The sequence below is a fragment of the Myotis myotis genome, unplaced genomic scaffold (genome assembly GCF_014108235.1).
Source record: "Myotis myotis isolate mMyoMyo1 unplaced genomic scaffold, mMyoMyo1.p scaffold_m19_p_11, whole genome shotgun sequence".
Classification (NCBI taxonomy): domain Eukaryota; kingdom Metazoa; phylum Chordata; class Mammalia; order Chiroptera; family Vespertilionidae; genus Myotis; species Myotis myotis.
Window position 1 is genome coordinate 35,859,613 of NW_023416315.1, and position 20,384 is coordinate 35,879,996.

Genomic DNA, 20,384 nt, shown 5'->3' on the forward strand with positions numbered 1-20,384 from the left:
GAACACTGGCACTTCTGACGGCATTTTTATGTTGTCCTCAGTGAAGCCACTGAAATGACACTAAAACAAGAAGATAAGAACAGGAGGTAGAAGAGAAAAATGGACATTTTGAATGGCCACACAACACTGGCACAATAGATGGGATTAGTGCAGGGGTGAGGCTCAGGAGTGTTTCTGAATCCACTTCCTATGGAACCGTAGCTATCTGTGCTGCAGTGGAATGTGTCCAGGACCCAGTACACATTTCAGTGGGCCTCAGGGGAATTCCACAGTGATCCTTAACTGTGTGCTATACCCTGAACTTTGGGTCTGTTTTCAAGAAGTAGCCAGCAATGGAGCTAGGATAGCAGATGGAATGATGAGTTAGGAAAGACCTGTATGTTCATTTAGAGCAGGGGTCCTCAAACTACGGCCCGCGGGCCACATGCAAATGCAAATATTGTATTTGTTCCTGTTTTGTTTTTTTACTTCAAAATAAGCTATGTGCAGTGTGCATAGGAATTTGTTCATAGTTTTTTTTTAAACTATAGTCCGGCCCTCCAATGGTCTGAGGGACAGTGAACTGGCCCCCTGTTTAAAAAGTTTGAGGACCCCTGATTTAGAGCTTTTGTGAATGTTTTTGAAGACCCATGAGTTACTTTCTCCTCTCTTCCCCTGATTTCTCCCGTCTCAAGTTATGAGCCAGGTTAGTCATCATTTAGACATTTTTAGGAGTAAGCATGATAGAATATAAACACATGTGGATAAATAATACAAGTAATATAAACCATTGATTGAGTACTTTAACTGTTGGGGGTGTTGATGCTCAGCACTCTATGTGATTGTCTCCTATCACCCCTCTAACCACTCATGACTTCTGGCTTTGTTAGATGAGGACTGTGAGGCTGAGAGGTCAGGGAAGTAGCTCAAGGTCACACAGCTAGTTAGGTTAGGGCTTGGGCCTGGCTCCCAATCGAGGGTGGTCTGGCACTAAAGCCATGCTCTTAGTCACAGCACTGGATGGACATGACACACTGGTGGTGGTAGGAGCAATTGGTAGGCATGTACTCACTATATTATGTCAGTGGTTAACACAAGTCATCATCATTGTTTAGCTGTATGTAATGTGGATCAGTGCAAAGACCAACCAGTCAAAGAAGGAAGATTTGGGATCTGATTTCAAATACATAGAAAATGTAAGTACAGATTGGTGCTAATCTGGCTTTGGGGAAATATTTAATCCTTTTTGAGTCTTGGTTTTCCTTTCTGTAAAATGAGGGTAATGATATGCTCTATCTGAGTTTCAGGGCTGCTGTGAGGATCCACTGAGGTGATAGTCATGGTTTGACAACCGTGGAATGTTCTGTACGCATTAGGCATCACGCCTTACAAGTGTTGCGTCGCTGTGTGGATTTTCTCCTGTGTCCGAGGCTCTGGGAGTTACAAAGGGAGCGCTTTGCCCCTTTCTCTCTCAGAGGCGCATGGTCCTGGGGGTGAGCCCTGAGTGTGCATTTTGGGATCAGCAAGGAGAAGAACGCTGTGGGAATTTAGGGCAGGAGAAACCCACTCTGAAAGAGCACTGCGCAGGGAAGGCTTTATGACATAGTGAATTAATTACATTTTAAAGGATGTGGTATTCAGAGGGAGCAAGGATAGTTCACTTTGTGGAAACTTTCCTTTGCTTTTAAAAGGAAAACCAACCAAGTGCCTAGGGTCACCATATGCCTTTTAACAAATGTTACCTATGGACTGTCTTGCGATGTGGAACTTGGACGAAATTTCTCTGCTCTTAAAAGACGAGGGTGGAGGCATTTTTATGCTGTCCCCTCCCCTCCCATTAGTGTTCATTCTCTCCACCTTCCTCAGAACATGGACCTGCAAGGGGGGAATCTTCTCCGGCAGCCTTCGGTCAGCATTATCATCAGTCTTAGGTTGGTTAGCAGGCTATCTCCCCCTTCTTCATTGAACAGCAAAGAACACTACCTAATTCAGGATTTTAAAAGATCACAAATTCTTATGGATAAAAATAGTACTGGTGGTTACAAGTGCTCAGCTGAAATTAAAAGAGTTATCGGTCTTGCTTTGGGAAAGAAGGTGACCAACCACTGATTTCCAAAGAGTACCTCTCCCATCCCAGTGATTAGTTAATAAAATTATTTCCAACAGTGGTGGGCAAAGGAACTCAGGCAGTTACACACTTAGAGACAGAGAACCCATTGTCCAAAGATCTCAGAAGAGTCTTTGCAAACACACAGAAGGGATTTAGAACAATTTGCATAAATCTCCCTGTGGATAGCGCCATGGCTTGAGTATTGGGGCGGTTCCAGGAACCCCTCTTGGCTCTATCATGGGGTGACGCTGTGCTTGGTGAGAATTCAGTCTCATGGCGGTTTTGCCAGCAGGACTGGGTGATGGGACGCTGAATAAGCCCACTGTTTGGTTCCACATAAGGACTCTTTTGTGTTGGCCTGGGGCAGCATGTGCAAGTTTGTCTTGCTTTTTCCCCAATGATGTTTTTGGACTTTGTGGGCTGGAGAATTAAGCACAACACCTATTCTGAGCTAATCTGACACATTTTGCTCTTGAAAGGTAACCATAGCCCCTTGTATTTCCAGAATGTGGAGAATAATAGCCATACCTTTGGAGACCTTTGTCTTCTTAAATTAAAAGTCAGGGAGAAGAGGAGAATTGGCTTGGCATGCCCAGGTAGCTGGGGCCTTCTCACCTGCTCAGGCTGGCACTGTGGGAAGTAACCCGCTTCTGCTTGTTAATATGATTTGCCTTGTTCACTAACTTCTTTAAGAACCATCTTCTCTTGCAGAGTTAACAAACAGGTTGTACTTTAATATTTACTATTCCCCTATGAAAGGGTTGGGATCACTGGAGTATAGTTTTAAAATGTCAGATGATTAAAAATCTGTTTCAACTTTTCTTTCTTTTTTCTTCTTCTTTTTGAAAAAAGCAAACAAAACAAAAAGGTATGCATTAAACACTACATATTTGGAGCTTTAACGGTTGCTTGGCCAGAATGTTAGCATTTATGAAGCCACATAGGGAGTCTAATTTAAAAATTCAGGAAGTAGGTTTTGTACTGGGGAATTTACTATTTAAGTACAAAAATGAAATCCTCTAATTTTTGACCTGGAGTTTATTTCTTTCAGTCGGTAGCTTGATTTCTCAGCTTTGTTCTAATAATACAAACGTCTTTATGTTTATTTGTAGGTGGCTTTAACCAAGAGAGCGGATCCCGCTGAACTTAGAACAATATTTTTGAAGGTCGGTATAAAGGAATCTATTTTGTTTCTTGGTCGATCTGTGTTCTATACCTTTTAAAGATTATTTTTAAGCAGATCTTTATTTTATTGTTCTAGTTCTTAAAAATCCCCCAAAGTATCATTACTTAAGACTCATAAAAGAGGTCCTTAACAATTATACCTATTTTTTTTAAAAAATGTATCAGAAACTTGCTGTTATTTGTTTGTGATATGTTTACATTTTCATTCCTCTTATCTCACATGGTGTCAGGTATTGAAAAGGAGTTCCTGGGGGATTTAGTCTCCCAACCCATTTACCTTTCCAGGGTTGACTTGTGTGGTTTAATGGTAATGCTTTTCCTCCTAAGCAGTTTAAAGCTCTTTGTAAACATTTCAGTAATCCTTCTTTCACCCAGAAGCCCGTCATCATCATTGTCGTCATCATCATCATTTTATTACAACTGTGCTGCCTGGTGAGGAGGCCGCAGCATGAGTAATACTAGATGTGAAATCACAACAGACGCCTTGCAAGTTTATGTCCTTAGTTTCTTCCAGTTTCGCCTACTTTGCCATATTGCACAGTGAATGATTAATCCTCTAATAAAAGTCTACCTCAGATTCCAAACACTGAACCACTTTCAATGTTATTCAACTGGAATCAAAGTACTCAAAAAAAGAAAAGGCCACTTTTATAAAGATAATTTTAAAAGTATTTATGTAGCCTTCTTCTACACATACCAAAGGTAACTGTGCTGTATATAAAGAAGACCCGGGCTTTGAATGAGAAACTTGATAATCTACTGTGTACTGAGAATATATGTCTTTAAAAGTTAATAATTTTATATGCATCACTTTCTTCATCAATATGCATTACCATTAAACAAATTGAAAAATCAGGGAATTTAAACACTGACAGGATTATTCGATATTGAGTGTTTGTTATTTTTGATGTTTAGGCTGGATAATGGTATTCAGATTATGGGAACCATAAAGAATCTTTTTCTCTTATATAGAAACACACTAAAGTATTTACAGAGATTATGAGACTATGATATCTGAGATTTGCTTTTAAATAATCCAGTTTTGGGGGGGTAGGGAAAAATGAGCAGGCAGTATGATGATAATTTTTGAAATTGGGAAATGCAGTATTGGGTTTATTATACTATTCTCTCTACTTTGTGTGTGTTTGAACATTTTCATAATAAGTTACAAAAATTGTAAAGAATCAATGAAAAAAACTTTGTGAAAATGCCCAGCACCTGATTTGCTTTAGATATTGATTCAGTAAATGTTTACAATAAAATAATTCAAACACAGAGAGACAAAGTCTCCAAAGGAAAATGATTAAACATATGAGCAGTTTTGGGGGAGAGGGGGAAAAAAGGATACATTTATAGGGAGGCTTAGATTATATATAAGAAAGCAGAAATATTTTATAAATTTGTTGTTGGCCCAAAAGGACAATACAATATTGAGATTCTAAGGTGGAAAATGATTCCGGATACTGACAGTCCAGGAAGCAGAAACGCTTCATCTCTTACCTTGACCAGTGTCTGTTGCTATGCATTTTGGGCCCACTATGATTGGGATCAGGTGTATATGAGGGAACCTCAGATATTTGTAGTATGTGTATTTAAGGTCTTTATTGAAAAACTCTAATGATGTCATTCTGGAAGACCACTTGCAGAAGAGCATGTGAGTGGGTTGCCAAAGAGCCTAGAGAAAAGAGTAAAGTTCATTACCTTGAGCTGACAAATTCCTAAGACCTTGAACTCAAGACTTGTCTGTTTTGTATTTCTGTTTTCTAAACCGGCCGTAGTTGCAGGCATCCTTCTGACAGGAAGAGGGAACAGCTTTCAGAATGTCTCAGCAGATGGTGCATCTAGATATGCTCAGTAGTCTTTTTTTTTTTTTTTTTTTTTTTAATATATCTTACTGATTTTTTACAGAGAGGATGGGAGAGGGATAGAGAGTTAGAAACATCGATGAGAGAGAAACATCGATCAGCTGCTTCCTGCACACCCCCTACTGGGGCTGTGCCCACAACCAAGGTACAGGAATCGAACCTGGGACCCTTCATTCCGCAGGCTGACGCTCTATCCACTGAGCCAAACCGGTCAGGGCCTCACTAGTCTTTTGGCGTAATCAGTGGAAAGGCTCCAGGTAAAAGCGGTGTCCACCTTTTAAGGCCGTGTGGCAGGTTAAGGTCCTACTTTGGGACAATATGTCCTTTCCAGATGTGGTTTCTCAATAGCAGGAAAGTCTATACTAGAAACAAATCAGATTGGTCAAGTAGACCCTGGGGAGGGTAGGAATTCCATGTGGGGTTTTGGAGTGTCAGCTGTGCGGTTTCTGGGTAAGTGGGCCTGTGGGCTGGGGTGGAATCTATGGGACCAAATAGGAAAGTGTTGTCTGTCCTCCCTGGAGCGTGGCTAGGACTACCTGGCTATTGAGCGAGAGTTCAGTATGACTTCGAGTCCGGGGGGATGATGTGGGGAGAACTGTCCCTGAAGAAAACAGTGGTCAGCAGTTTCTGGAAGGGATTGTGGATCTGGCAAAGGTTCGGGTGACCTCATCAGGTCTGGATAGTGTGGTACCGATGCAAATCCTTGGCTCAGCACGCTGAGGATCTCTTGTTTACCATCTACCGCAGACGCAGACGCAGACGGTGTTGTGGTGGAGGAAGAATAGGAGCGAGGCGCCCTGGGGACTGTGCCAGGCACGTCTCTACTGTGGCTGGGTTTTATAGTTAATTATGGATCAGCCATAAGCATTCTGTAAACCTGACTACTTTGCGGATTTTCTGACTTTTTCTTGACTTTTTTTTCTAATAAATATCTCAGCCTTCTCTCTGTTAACCGGGGTAGAGGATTCTTCTGTAGCTTGGGGCATGTGAAGAGAAGCATCATTGTACCCTTGGACCAGAGGTGCTGGTACCAGAGGTACTGGTAGCAGGTAGCTGTGGAGATGAGAGAGCCAATGGAACCGAGACAGATAAGGAAAGAGGGGTCCTGGAGGACTAAAATGGGCTCAATACTGGCTTATTTTATGTTTTTGAGTTAAAATAATTTCTACTTTAGTTTTTTTTCTTTCTTTTTTTTTAAAGGTGTTTACTGTAAAGTAGTGTGAGGTATGGGGTATATAAAAGTGTATAAATTATGGCTCCTGCACTTAACTATTTCACAGTGCAATAAAAAGATAAAGTGTAATAAAAAGATAAAGCCATTATATGGATGATGAGTATTATATAGCATTAATTAGCAGGAAGATGATAAGGGGCTAATTATGTCTCCCTAGAGAGAGTCATTGAAGTTCTAGGGAAGTAGTGGTGTTTGAGGTGCATTTGAAGATGAGTAGGTATTTATTTATCAAAAGGAGAAGGCAGAAGAGGGTTCTGGGGCAAAGGAAGAACATTCCAGGCAAAGGGAGAGCTTGTGCGATATAAGAGTACCAGGAGTGTGGGGTGGCCTGGAGCACAGGGTTTTGGGCAGTGATACTGGAATGGTAAGTAGGGCAGGACTTGGTGTAGGACATTTCTCCATAAGGCCTTTGAACTTCATTATGCAGGCTGTTCTTGAGGTAAGTGCTGGCTAGTGTTTTGTCTGGGTGTGGAAATTAAAGTCTAGGTGTGGTCAGTTTTGCTTCTGACATGAATTTTTTTGTCTGCCTAACACTTTTGATGCTGATTCATGTTAATTTAAGTAGATATGTATTTGATACCATTGTAATTAACCTAGTTATTAATAACAGGAAAGGAGCAAAGGGAAGGCCAAATAGCATAGGCATGCCAGCCATGCAAATAAAAATCATTTTCCCATGCGAATCTCAGAAAATTATTATTTTTTAAAATATATTTTATTGATTTTTTACAGAGAGGAAGGGAGAGTTAGAAACATCGATGAGAGAGAAACATCCATCAGCTGCCTTCTGCACACCTCCTACTGGGGATGTGCCCGCAACCAAGGGACATGCCCTTAACCAGAATCAAACTCTGGGTCCTTTCAGTCCGAAGGCTGATGCTCCTATCCACTGAGCCAAACCGGGTAGGGCAGAAAATTATTTTTCTCAAGATATCATAAGGATCCCAGTAGGAGATATCTTTATCTCTAGCTCTATCCATCCATCCATCTTTCCACCCATCCATATTTATTATGAGGAATTGGCTTAAGCCATCCATTATAGAGGCTGAGCAGTCCCATGATATCTGCAAGCTAGAGACCCAGGAAAACTGGTGAGGTTCAAGTCTGAAGGCCTGAGAACCAAGGAAGCTGACGATGTAAATCTCAGTCTGAGGGCCAGGAAAGGTATGTCCCAGTTCAAGCAAGGTGGCAGGAAAAAAGGGAGCAAATTCTTCCCTCCTCCAGCTTTTGTTCTATCAGGCCTTCGGTGGACTGGATGATGCCCGTCCAACCCTGGGGAAGGCAGTCCACTACTGAGTCCACAGATTCAGGTGCACGTCATCCAGAAACACTTTCACAGCCACACCCAGAATGTTTAATCTGGGCGCCTGTTGGCCAGTCAGGTTGACACAAAATTAACCATCACATTTAGTATCACATTGGGTTGTGCAAGGAATCCTAAAAGCCTTCCTGTTTCATAAGTATGCGTTTAATTGTATTAAAACTTCTCAAAATTGTTAAGGAGAGAGGCTCAGGTCACTTGTAAAAGCTATTCACTGTGCTCCCCTTTCTCTTTGGCTGCCAGTATGGTTTCTGTCACCCATTTATCCCTGTTCTTTGTGTAGCTTGCTGTCCTCCCTCCTCCACATCCCTCAAATCACTGCTGTGTCTCCAGGACCAAGAGGCCCTTTCCTGCTCCATAGGAAAATACATGATGTCTAAGTCGTTTCTCAGCATTTCCCACAGCACCAGGGGCTCCACAAAGCAGGAATGAGCAGGTCCCAACTACATGAGCTGGAGTGAAACACACTAAAGGCCAGACCTGGGGAACGCTGTGAAAAACCATCACACGCCACCTAATCCTTACCGGCCATTTCTGCTCTAGAATGAAGAGGACTCTACTAGAGCAGCATTTCCTACCCCCTTCCGTACAACCCCACAGGAAGCCATGCAGTTAACAGTCTCTTCCAACTCAGCCTGTCTGTCCTCCTTCCTTTGTTTGTTTTTTACTTTGAGGGTACATTTTAAAGTGGGGGGCAGTGAAACAAGGAAGGGCTTAGCATAGAAGAAGCAACAGGAGAGAACTAGGCGGGGCTGCTTTAGCTCACTGGGAAGTCCGAGAAAACGGGGAAGTTAGACAGGTTCGGGGTGAGCCCGGACAAGCTGCTTCTGCCCATTGCTCCCCTGGTTGCAAGACTCCTGGTTCCCTCAGAGGTTAGGAGATGCCTGCCTGGGGCTGGGGGATGGGGGAGAGGGGGGGAGGGAAGAAGAGGGGGAAGGGAGAGGTACGAGTGTGCTCCCTGGAGGGAGAGGGTGCCTTGTCACCCTTTCTTGCATCATTGATGCCCTTGAAGCAGAAATGGGCAAAAGAGTTAGATTATATTCATCTATGACTTCATAATTAATCCTACTTTTAATAAAAGCCCTATATCCTTGCTAAAGAACAAGACATGGGTTGTAATCCATAGTTTCTCAACCTCGGCACCGTTGATATTGTGGGCTGGACACTGTTGTGGGGGGTCATCTTGTGTACTACTTCAGCAGAACCCCTGTCCTCTACCAGTGAGGTGCCAGTAGCATCCCTCTGCCTGAGTTATGACAATCAAAATTGTCATCAGACACTGCCAGATGTCCCCTGTGGGGGAAAATAGACAAGCAGAGGAAGCTCAGAGCTGGAGAATTCCACCCCCAGAAAGGCAGGTAACATGCAGACAGGGTTCCTCGATGGTTGTACTCAGCTACTGGGGGCCATTGACATTCGCAAGCTGTCAATCAGGCTAAGCTGCCCCCCGTGGAGAAGCATTGGTATAAGCATGAGCCTTGGTGTACTTATGTTTGTTTTTTCTTTGGAATGATGGAAAAGAACTCTTTGTGAAGAGAATATTATCATATCTGATATATTATCCTTTGAGTGTTTCAGCTTTTCCACATATTAATCTCACGATTGTGTACTTTTGAGAATAAAATATCTCTTCTCTCTCTCTCTCTTTTTTTAAAAACAGTATGCAAGCATTGAGAAAAATGGTGAATTTTTCATGTCTCCCAATGACTTTGTCACTCGCTATTTGAACATTTTTGGAGAAAGCCAGCCTAATTCAAAGACTGTGGAACTTTTAAGCGGTGTGGTGGATCAAACCAAAGATGGGTATGTTTATTGCTTATTGTCTCATTTAATATTTTTGTTTGAAACAGCTTTCTGTTGCTTTAAAGATTAGGAAGTCGGCATACACTTCCCATCTCTTAAGAGCATTTTCTCTACCTATTACAAGTAATACATTATTTTAGAAATAATAACTTTAATATTTCCTCCAGCATTTGTATCACAGATGGGGATTTTGCATGTGTATTTTTTTTTTATATAGTTTAAAGAACTACTTACAGTTTCATGGTACTGTTGTAGTTGATAAGTGGTATGAAGATATTCCAGAGTGTTTGTATTTATGTTGGTATTTTTCAAAGGAACTGTAAAATTGTGAGCAAATATGAAACATAGCTCTAAGAATATAACTTTTCTTTCTTTTTTTTTTTAATTAAATCTTTATTGTTCAGATTATTACATTTGTTCCTCTTTTTTTCCCCCCCATAACTCCCCTCCTCCCAGCTCCCGCCCCACCCTCCGCCCTCACTCCCCACCCACTGTCCTCTTCCATAGGTGCACGATTTTTGTCCAGTCTCTTCCCGCATCTCCCACACCCCTTTCCCCCCCAAGAATAGTCAGTCCATTCCCTTTCTATGTCCCTGATTCTATTATGATCACCAGATTATTTATTCACTTGATTCTTAGATTCACTTGTTGATAGATGCATATTTGTTGTTCATAATTTGTATCTTTACCTTTTTTTTTTCTTCTTCCTCTTCTTAAAGGATACCTTTCAGCATTTCATATAATACTGGTTTGGTGGTGATGAACTCCTTTAGCTTTTCCTTATCTGTGAAGCTCTTTATCTGACCTTCCGTTCTGAATGATAGCTTTGCTGGATAAAGTAATCTTGGTTGTAGGTTCTTGGTATTCATCACTTTGAATATTTCTTGCCACTCCCTTCTGGCCTGCAAAGTTTCTGTTGAGAAATCAGCTGACAGTCGTATGGGTATACCCTTGTAGGTAACTGGGTTTCTTTCTCTTGCTGCTTTTAAGATTCTCTCTTTGTCTTTTGCTCTTGGCATTTTAATTATGATGTGTCTTGGTGTGGTCCTCTTTGGATTCCTTTTGTTTGGGGTTCTCTGCGCTTCCTGGACCTGTAAGTCTATTTCTTTCACCAGGTGGGGGAAGTTTTCTGTCATTATTTCTTTAAATAGGTTTTCAATATCTTGCTCTCTCTCATCCTCTGGCACCCCTATAATTCTGATGTTGGTGCGCTTGAAGCTGTCCCAGAGGCTCCTTACACTATCTTCATATTTTCAGATTCTTTTTTCATTTTGCTTTTCCAGTTGGGTGTTTTTTGCTTCTTCGCATTTTGAATCTTTGACTTGATTCTTGCGCTCCTCTGGTCTGCTGTTGGGTGTCTGTATAATATTCTTTATTTCAGTCAGTGTATGCTTAATTTCTAGTTGGTTCTTTATCACAACATCGAGGGTCTCATTAGATTTCTTGAGGATCTCACTACATTTATCGGCGGTCTCACCAGTCTTTTCGAGGGCCTTACTAAGTTTATCGGCAGCTTCTAGACAGTTCTTAAGAGACCTTAAAAGTGTGGTTCTGAACTCAATATCCTCCATTGACAGTTTTGTCCTGTTTCTTTGTCTCCGCATTTTTTATGCTTTCTTGGTGCACCCCCTAGTGGTCTTTGTCCGCAGTCTTGTTGCCTTTAAGCCTTGATTGATGTCGGCAATACCGGGGTGATTTGACCTCCAGGCTAACTGGCTATGAGAGTCGGCTGTGTCTGTCAGAATATAACTTTTCTCTAATATTTCCCTCTGCTCCAATAACTTTTAAATCTAACATATGATTAAATGCTACTAGTAACAGACTGAATGATATGATTCCAAATCCCCATGAAAAGCGTGCTAACCAAGCTGGAAGAGAAAGACCGAACCATCTAAAATTCAGTAGGACACTCGGCAAAATGCCTTGGGATTGTTTTTCCCGCCAGACTTCTCGGTTTACATTTTAAACAGGAGTCTTGCCTAAGCTGTCTAGGATTGCCGTCGGCTTTTATCACCAAGGGCAGAAGTTTGGACTCTGCACCCTTGCTGATACAAACACCAGTGTCCCCTCATAGTCACATAGAACCCCCAGGAACCAGCCTCTCTGTACAGACTGTGGTGGGCTCCCAGCCTTCCGCTCTCGCTGCTTGCCAGCACCTACCCCTTCGACAGAGTAGTTACCTGCCATTCTGGGGTGGGTTTTTCTAGCTCTGAGCCTTCATCTGTCACGTGTCTGATTTTCCCACATGTGTTGGTTTGAGATACAGCCAAAGTGAAATCTTTTGATGTACCGTGAATGCTCTCTGTTCTTACCAGCACTTCCCTCTTCTTAGTTACCTATCGGTTGTCTCATCACTCGTGGAAATAACCTGTTCAGAGTGGCAAGGAGTGGGGAGGACATAGGCAGTTACACCTCCTGTTGTATCCTGGAGGGTGGCTGCGTTATGCCTTCTCTCTCTGATCTAATAGTAGTTATTGGGGTTACTTCTGTGTTCTATCTCCACCCCAAGGTTAGGTCATTGCTAGGTGGTACAAGGAGAGGCTGAAATATATTTCATACTAGTCCACTAAAGCAAAAGGTAGATGGGACATAGAATTAGTCTAGCAAACATTTTTTTTTTTTTTTTTTGAGAAAATTTGGTTGCCTCCATACCTTCTGTGTTAATGATTCAGATGAAGGGTGACCAACTTATGCAACATAAATTATCTGACTCAGTGATTAAGATCTTTTTCTTTTTCTTACTTGATAGTTTAAAAAATTTTAAACTACACAAAAATTGGAAGAATGCAGTGAACACCCAATATATGCCGTTCATCTGAATTGACTGACTGTTAACAGTTTTCCACCTTTGTCCTCTCCTTTTACATTCATACTTTCTGCACACAAATGTGCACATGCATAATTTCCTTTTTTGGCTGGACTATTAAATTGTAAATTGCAGCCATCATGAGATTTGAGCATTTATCTTCTAAGACTAAGAACATTCTCCTACACAACCACCACACTATGATCATACCTGGGAGAATTAATAATCATGCCAAATAACATTTGATATGCAGTCCATTTTCAAATATGCCAGATCGCTCTGTCCACCTCCCCTCTCAAATGCCTCATCTCCTTTTTCTAAAATCCAGAATCCAGTTAAAGTTTTCATATTACATTTATTTTTTCTCTCTCTCTCTCTCTCTCTCTCTCTCTCTCTCTCTCTCTCTCTCTCTCTCTCTTAATCCCCACTGGAGGATTTTCCCATTGATTTTTATGTGAGAGAGAGACATTGATTGGTTGCCTCCTTACCAGGGCCCAGAATGTACATGCTCTTGACAGGGAATCGAACCCTTGACCCTTCGGTGTGTGGGCCAATGCTCTACTATTGAGCCACACTGGCCATGGCTGTATTAATCTAGAACAGATCCTTGCCTCTTAATGTTTTTTTTCATGACATTAACTTTTAAAATCCTGGCCCAGTGATTTTGTTGAAGGACCCACATTCTAGACTTGTCTGATTCTTTCTTCACGCCTGCCTGTTAAACTTTGGGGTGCAGATTAGGACAGTCTCTGTACTACCTGCTGTATCTTAGGAGGCACGCTGTCCCAGCATTGATCATTCTAAGTTTGATCAGTTGCTAACAGTGGTATCCACTCAGTGATGGCGAACCTTTTGAGCTCGGCGTGTCAGCATTTTGAAAAACCCTAACTTAACTCTGGGGCCGTGTCACATATAGAAATTTTTTGATATTTGCAACCATAGTAAAACAAAGACTTATATTTTTGATATTTATTTTATATATTTAAATGCCATTTAACAAAGAAAAATCAACCAAAAAAATGATTTTGCGTGTCATAGGTTCGCCATCACTGCACTAGGTATTTCCATCATATGGGGCCGTTTTTGTTTTGTAATTAATATATAGAATATTTTGAGAATGTGTGGATGTCTTCTTTCATAGCAACTTTTCACCCCATAGTTTCAGCATCTGTGATAATCCTTTTCTGAATCAGTTATTACACTGGGGTTTGAAAAATGGTGATTTAAAAAAAATCCCGTCTTTATTGTTTGCCATTCTTTGGTAAAGAAAAGCTTTCTTACCTCCATTACCTTTTCTTTCTCGCTTCACTTTTTATATCAGTAAAAATTCATGGATTGGTTTATTTTAGATGCAATGTATTATAATCTATTACTGTTATTCCCTTAGATGCTAAAATTGTCCCAGTGTGGTCGGTGGGTGTCCCTTCAGGCTGGCTCCTGTCCCCTTAGCCTTTGAGTGCTCCTTGCTTTTAGCAAATAAGATGCTGTAGGCCCACCATGGATTTTTCCTCCCTGGGACCTGGAAATTGCTATTTTCTCTAAGAAGCCCTGATTCTTTTTAAATCGGAGTGGTGCTTAGAAGCAAAAATGGAGCACTGGCTTATTGTCACTAGGGTGTTACTGCATCTCTTTCTTTTCAGTGGGAAGAGCTGGGAAATACACTTTAAAAAAGTCAAAAGTTCATAGTGACATTTCCTATTTAAACTTAGCATAATAGGATTTTTCTGTCTTTTATTTTCTATTTCTCTCTCTCAGTGAGCATTTTGGTTTGTAATTAATGTATTTATGGGCATTGATTTGTGTAATTGTAATACCTTCTGATGTACTTTGCCTTGTTTTCCATCCTCACCCCCATTCACTTTTTCTATTTCTTTTTACATGTATACCCTCAGAAAACATAGCCTTAAATTTATTAGATGTAACAATGTGACATACATTTTACCCATAGAATATAACATAACATAATAAAAATAACATTGTTTCAAAAGCTTATAACACAGCTGAAATGTTGGCTTTGTTTTCCTGGTTTCTCAGATAAGGTAGACGAGGTGCTCTGTAATCAGGCAGTTTTCTGCCAAAAGGTGTCCAGGCTTGTCTGGCTGCAAAGACTTTGACCTTTCCCATGTTCCCAGCGGCCTCTTCTCTCGTAATCTCACAACCCTCTTTAACCTGACATTTTCTTTCAGGTTTCGTGTTATCTTAAATCCCAGTGTTTCCCTGTGACAGAGAAAATCTCCGATGGCCTCAATTTGTTGCCCTCTGGCTAACTTTTTCCCCCAGTTGCAAAAACAGTAGTAAGAGTGAACACCTCAGTTTCCAAAGGGAAAACAAAACAACCACCCATAATCTTATCTTGACACAGATATTTGGAACATTTTACTATCTTCCATGATTTGTTAATGTGCATCGATATTTTTCATAATTTGAATCTGCATTAATTGTAATTCTCTTTTGTAATCTTTTAGACTGTATCAATTAATTTTTATATTTCTGTATGCTGTTCATATGAACAGCACTAAATAGCTTCAGCATTTTCTATCAAATTAATGTACACTGCTTTATGAAATTCTGCCCTTACAGAGTTATTTCAATTTCTAGTTTTCTGAAATAGATAATATTGGAGTGAATAGTTCCCCCCCTTTTCATTTAACTATTTCCTTAGAAAGAAATTCGAAGAGAAAGATTCCTGGGTCTAAGGATAGAACTATTTTATAGCTCACCATATATATTATGGTAATTCTTTCCAAAGGGACTAAGCAAATTGAAGAATTTATCCAAGTTATTTAAGCTTACTGAGCTAGTCGGGCCACTGTTCGAGGCTAGGCCTGCCCAAGGCCCATTCAGATGTTCATGTACCGTTTTCCCTAACCCTGACCCTGACCCTGACCCACAGTGCCTCAGTATTTACTTCACAAGTAGGTATAATCACACATCTGTTCTCAATGGAAAACTGCAGTTCCTTTCTTTCCCCTTCCTTTCCCTTTCTTTGGAAGCACAGCTTTTGTCAAGTTCACAAGTCTCAAATCATCGTCCCTAATCAACCACTGTTCCTTGAGTCATTGTGACCACAGAGATTGGAGTGATGTGGCCACAAGCCAGGGACACCTGGGGCTACCCGAAGCTCGAAGAGGCAAGAAAGGATTCTCCCCTGAAGCATCTCCCTTTGTGGGGAGGGTGGCCCTGCTGGCACCTTGATTTCGGACTTCCGCTCCCCAGAACTGTGACAGGATGAATCTCTGGTTTGTTAAGCCACCCCATTTGTGGCACTGTGTTGTAGCAAACCTAGGAAATGAATACTCTCACAAAGCTATTTTCTCTGGGTGATTAGAAAGCCTGTGGTTGCAAAGAATTTATTGGGGACAGAGACCAACCAGCCCGATTCCCCCCAAACAGCTTTTTTCTCTAGCGGTGTGGTAGCTTTTGGCTAGATCTAGGCATTTTCTAGGCAGAGACCCCTGCACACTGTGGCACAGCGTCTCCGTGAGAGCACAGCCCCCTCCTGAAGGCCTCACTCACGTGTAGGGTTGGGCTGAACTCTAGCATGGACACTAAACACCTGTGCACTGCATGGGCTTCCGGAAAGGGGTCCTGTGTATCTGGGGCACTCACTCCTGGTTCTAATTTCATGTTTCGTGAGGTTGGGACTTGGTCAGCCTTCCGTGCTGTGAGTTTCTTCCAGAGTGTGCCGGAAGCCGGTCCGTCCTTGCTGCTTGACACAGTCGCTGCAGGGAAAGAAACATCTGCACAGCATATGTTTCAAGGGACCTGGCGTATATGGCATATTGTTTGCTCACCTTCTTGGCGCTATGTGTTTTAACCAAGGTCACCTCTCTGAGAAAGGTTGTTTCCCCAGGTAGGGATTTTTCCCTGAAGTTAGGGAGGGAATAAAACCCCTTAACTAAATACCAGGCGGGTAGTTAATCACTTTAACTATGAACAATCACCCTTAAGCTACATAATCTTTACTCCCTGGAATGGATATAAGAAACGCCCTAACCTTTGGAATAGAAATTGACAGGATTAAAATCAACTGGTATAAATACAGATGTAACAAGACAATAAAGGACAGAACCTGGCTGAAGAACCTGGCTAGAGAACCTGGCTGGAGAACCTGGCTATAGAACCTGGCTATGATGATCATCTGAAAGCTGTCTCCATGTCATTCCTTCTTTGCCGACGCCACCCACACCTTTGGGGACCCCTGGACCTGCTGGGGTTGGACCCCAGCAAGAGTGCTGGCCAGTCTGCCTTCAGCAGCTGTTGGAGAACCTCCTCTCCTCTCTGTGCCTGCTCGGTGCTGTGTGAGGAGGATGACTGGTCAGTGGAAACACCATGGTGTCCCCTTGGACCTCCTTATTGACTGCAGCAGACAGCTGTTAATCCGAGAACCACAAGGAAACATGAATTGACGTTGTGATAAGTGTTGTGAAGGAGAGATGTGGTGGGAGAGACAGTTAAGGGCTTCATGCGGCTGGGAGGTCAGAAACGACTTCCCCAGGATGAGTGACATTTGAACTGTAGGAGTTTGGGTGGGTGATGGGCAGTGGAGGTGGTGGGGGGATGATCAGAAGACAGAGCATTGCAGATGGGGACCGGCAGTTTCCAAGGCCCTGGTCACATTCAGAAATGCACAGGCTGGCGTGGCCCCAGCGTGGAAGCCGCAGGGCACGGTGGTAGGAGAACGAGGCCGGGCAGGACTGTGCGGGAACTGGTACATCATATTAAGGATTTGGGGTCTTTGAGCGGTGGAGAGCCATCAGCATAATTTGAGTCGGGATTGGCACGATTTGCCTCTGCTACAGCACGCTCTGTTAATGTTCTTTGATTTCACTGGTCCTCACCCCTCCCTCCTAATTGCCTGTTGTGTGTAGATTTCCCCGAATTCCACTGTTTTAATAGATTGAATGATGGCTGTACTCATTTTGTGAAGCACCTTGAGGGGAATGAGAGGAAACTTTGAAGGCCGAGCCTTGGAAACCTTTTGTTTGGTGGGGGTCCCCGGCCAGGAGGGCTTGTCACAGAATCTTGAGGGAGGAGGAGGAGGAGGGGGAGGGGGAGGGGGAGGGGGAGGGGGAGGGGGAGGAGGAGGAGGAGGAGGAGGAGGAGGAGGAGGGGAGAGTCTCTAAAGCCTTCTCAGGCCCCCTCACCTTAGCTGAAGAGTGTGGATTCTCTGCTTGCTGTTGGATTTGTTTGTGTGGTTTTTGATATCTTTTAAATTTAGTTATCCGTGTGATTTTGTTTAAAATAGGACTGAAGCTTTCTTTATCATCTAAGTGTAATTTTTATACACACAGCTATCTCCTAAGAACAAGGTAAGAGTAAAGGTTGTGAGTATGCCCCTTTGTTCAAGCAAACTTGTTTCTATTTGTGGTTTGTTTTTAGTATTAACTGGTGCTTATTAGAGAGGTCTTGGCACTCAAAGGCCGTTTCCACTAGTACCTGGTCTCCTCACCCGGAAAGATGAAATGGGGCCTGAATAATCCGGAGGGTTGGGTGCCTGGCCTCCTGGGCTCAGGATGCTCACTGCCTGTCACAGGTTCAATTCCTGCATGTGTGGAGTGGGCCCTGGGTGGCTCCGGTATCTAAACGGCTAGCTAGGATCACATACAAATTGACCACAAAAACGTTTTCTATCTCAAGTGTTATGCATGGAGTAAAAGGCCTATTCCTATCTTTGCACTCCACGATGAAACAAAAGTTGGCTCTTCTCTGCAAAAGGGGATGTCAGGAATCCATCCTCCCTCCCTCCCTCCCTCCCTCCCTCCCTCCCTCCCATCCTTCCTTTCTCCTCACCCGAGGATATTTTTTCATTGATTTTTTAGAGAGAATGGAAGAGACAGGGAAAGACAGAGAGAAATATTGATGTGAGTGAAACACATCAATTGGTTGCCTTAACACACGTAGCCAGGTACCCGGCTGGGGGTGGGGGTGGGGGGTGGAGCGGAGGGAAAGGCGGGGAGCCTGCAACCAAGGTACATGCCCTTGACTGGAATTGAACCTGTGACCCTTCAGTCCACAGGTCCACAGTCTGATACTATTCACTGAGCCAAACCGGCTAGGACAGGAATTCTGGTTTCTTAATGACAAACTGACATGTCCATCTTATTGCCTTGTCAGCACCCGTTTTGTTGAATCAAAATGGTAGTAATGGAGTCAGCATGCACAAGTAATCCCTTTCTATTCCAAGTATAGAGACTCAGACCTGGGACAAATCCCATTTGGAGGCAGGAGGAATAAAGGCGTCAAAGATGAAAAAGAAATCTAGGTTTTCAAAATGTGTGGCTGTATCAATCAAGTGTGTTGTCTGCCTTTTCCATGTTTGCTATTTATCCTCCTGAGAAAACAAACAAACAAACACGGCCTTTTAAATACTTCACAAGGTGGAGGATCATATAATGTTGTTGATGATAAAATCATTTTTATATACCTGTTTGCACTTTGGGAGGCTGTGGCGATGAAATCCAGGCCCTGGCCGCATGCTGGGAGCTAATGAGGTTTACAGTGGCAGCGCTTAAAGAGTATTAGGGGAATGTATTGAAACATCAGCAGTGCACAGTCTGAAGTACTCATCCTCTGTCCAATATAGTCCAGAATCAACACGAGGAGTTCTTTCACGCTGCTGACGAGGCACGTTTTCTGCACTTCTAGGGTGGACACAGATTCAGATAAACACACGACATGCATAACCTATAGAATTAAGCAAAGGCATCTCTTTATTTCTTTAAAAAAAGAACTTGATCATAATCACCAGCAGTCACCTGCAAAGCTTAAATTTTCTTCTTAGTCATCAGACTCCCAAATTAATCTCCCAAAACAAAAAGCCTCATTAGCAGCTCTCATTGAATCAGTGTTATTTTTCTTCTTTCTCTCAAGGTGTCTGATTAACCCCCTTTCTTTTTGCATTACTCACTTTGTGTTAATATTTGATGTCTGAAATCATAGGGGGGTGCGTGCAATGTGGTGGCTAGACGCTGTCTGCGAGGAGTAAATTAAAAAAGAATTCTTAAAAAGGTTTGTATTATGTCGCTGGTATATTAGACAACCTTTAGGAATGTCAGGTGCCTGGGTTTATTTTTCTTTTTAATTCCAGAAAGGGTTGATTAATGACGAGGTGCTGATTTCACTTCTCATTCATATGTAGGACAGCCCTCCTCCTCCCGCCCCTGCTTCTGCATACAATCCAGGCCCTTTTGAGAGAGTTTTGCTGTCAAGGGAAGGTGAGAAATGGGGCCCTAGCTGGAGGGGGAGGACGGTGAAGGAAGGGTCTTTTAAAGGTGGCTAGATAAACGTCATGTATGCTGATGGGGTTGACTCTATAGAAGAGAAAAAGAAGTACTTCCGGTGTATTGTCTGCGAGGGGGCGGCCTCCTGTGAGAACATGGAGAGGTCCTACAAAACAGCTGTTCTCAAAGCGTGGGCAGTGGCACCCGGGAGTTTCGGAGACCTTTTCAGGGAATCCTGAGATCAGAACAGTTTATGATAATGTTAAGTGTGATCTGCCGTTGTCACTGTGCTGTACTTGACAGGACGGTCCTAAAAGCACTGGTGGGTGAAACTGCTGGTGCCCGAACATCAATCACGCAGTGCCAGCAAGCCAGTCTGAGCATCACTGTATTCCTCTCGAGCACACGTTCACAGTGACAGCGGTCATTGGTGAGGATGCTGATTCTGCCTCAGAATGTTTCTGAAGAAGCAGAAGAATCAGTAAAAGTCATTGATTTTTATTCAGTCTCACCCTCGAGTACACGTCATTTTAGAGTGCTCACTGTCGTGTGATGGTTGTCTGAGGAAGTGAGCTTGAACAGTTGTTTTGAGTTGCTAGCTGAGTTAGTCATTTTCATTACCATGGAACAACTTTTTTATTTGAAAGAATTAAAATATGGGTGTGACAGCTTCCCAATACTTAAAGACTTTTTTGATATGATTAGTGATGATATTAATGATGTGACTTTTTAATACAGTGTAATGAAACCTGCCAACATTTGGAAGATCTACATAACTTAGGGAAAAAGATATTTTCCAGTTGACCAAGACATGGTCTTATGCATGGGGTAAAAAGTCTATTTAGAGTGTAGGCTGGA

General features: G+C 42.4%; 1 protein-coding gene across 4 annotated transcripts in view; it reads left to right on the forward strand.

Annotated features, from left to right (window-relative positions):
- The window catches only part of SLC25A13 (solute carrier family 25 member 13), a 169,466-nt gene that overhangs the window by 23,250 nt on the left and 125,832 nt on the right, over positions 1-20,384 (forward strand). For 2 of the 4 annotated variants that reach the window (XM_036328099.1, XM_036328101.1), the window contains exons 2-3: positions 3,202-3,255; positions 9,355-9,497. In XM_036328099.1, coding sequence (XP_036183992.1) covers positions 3,202-3,255; positions 9,355-9,497 — 197 coding nt within the window. Of the gene's footprint in view, positions 1-3,201; positions 3,256-5,552; positions 5,590-9,354; positions 9,498-20,384 lie in introns of those variants that run through there. The other 2 variants (XM_036328102.1, XM_036328103.1) reach the window with 2 other exon arrangements.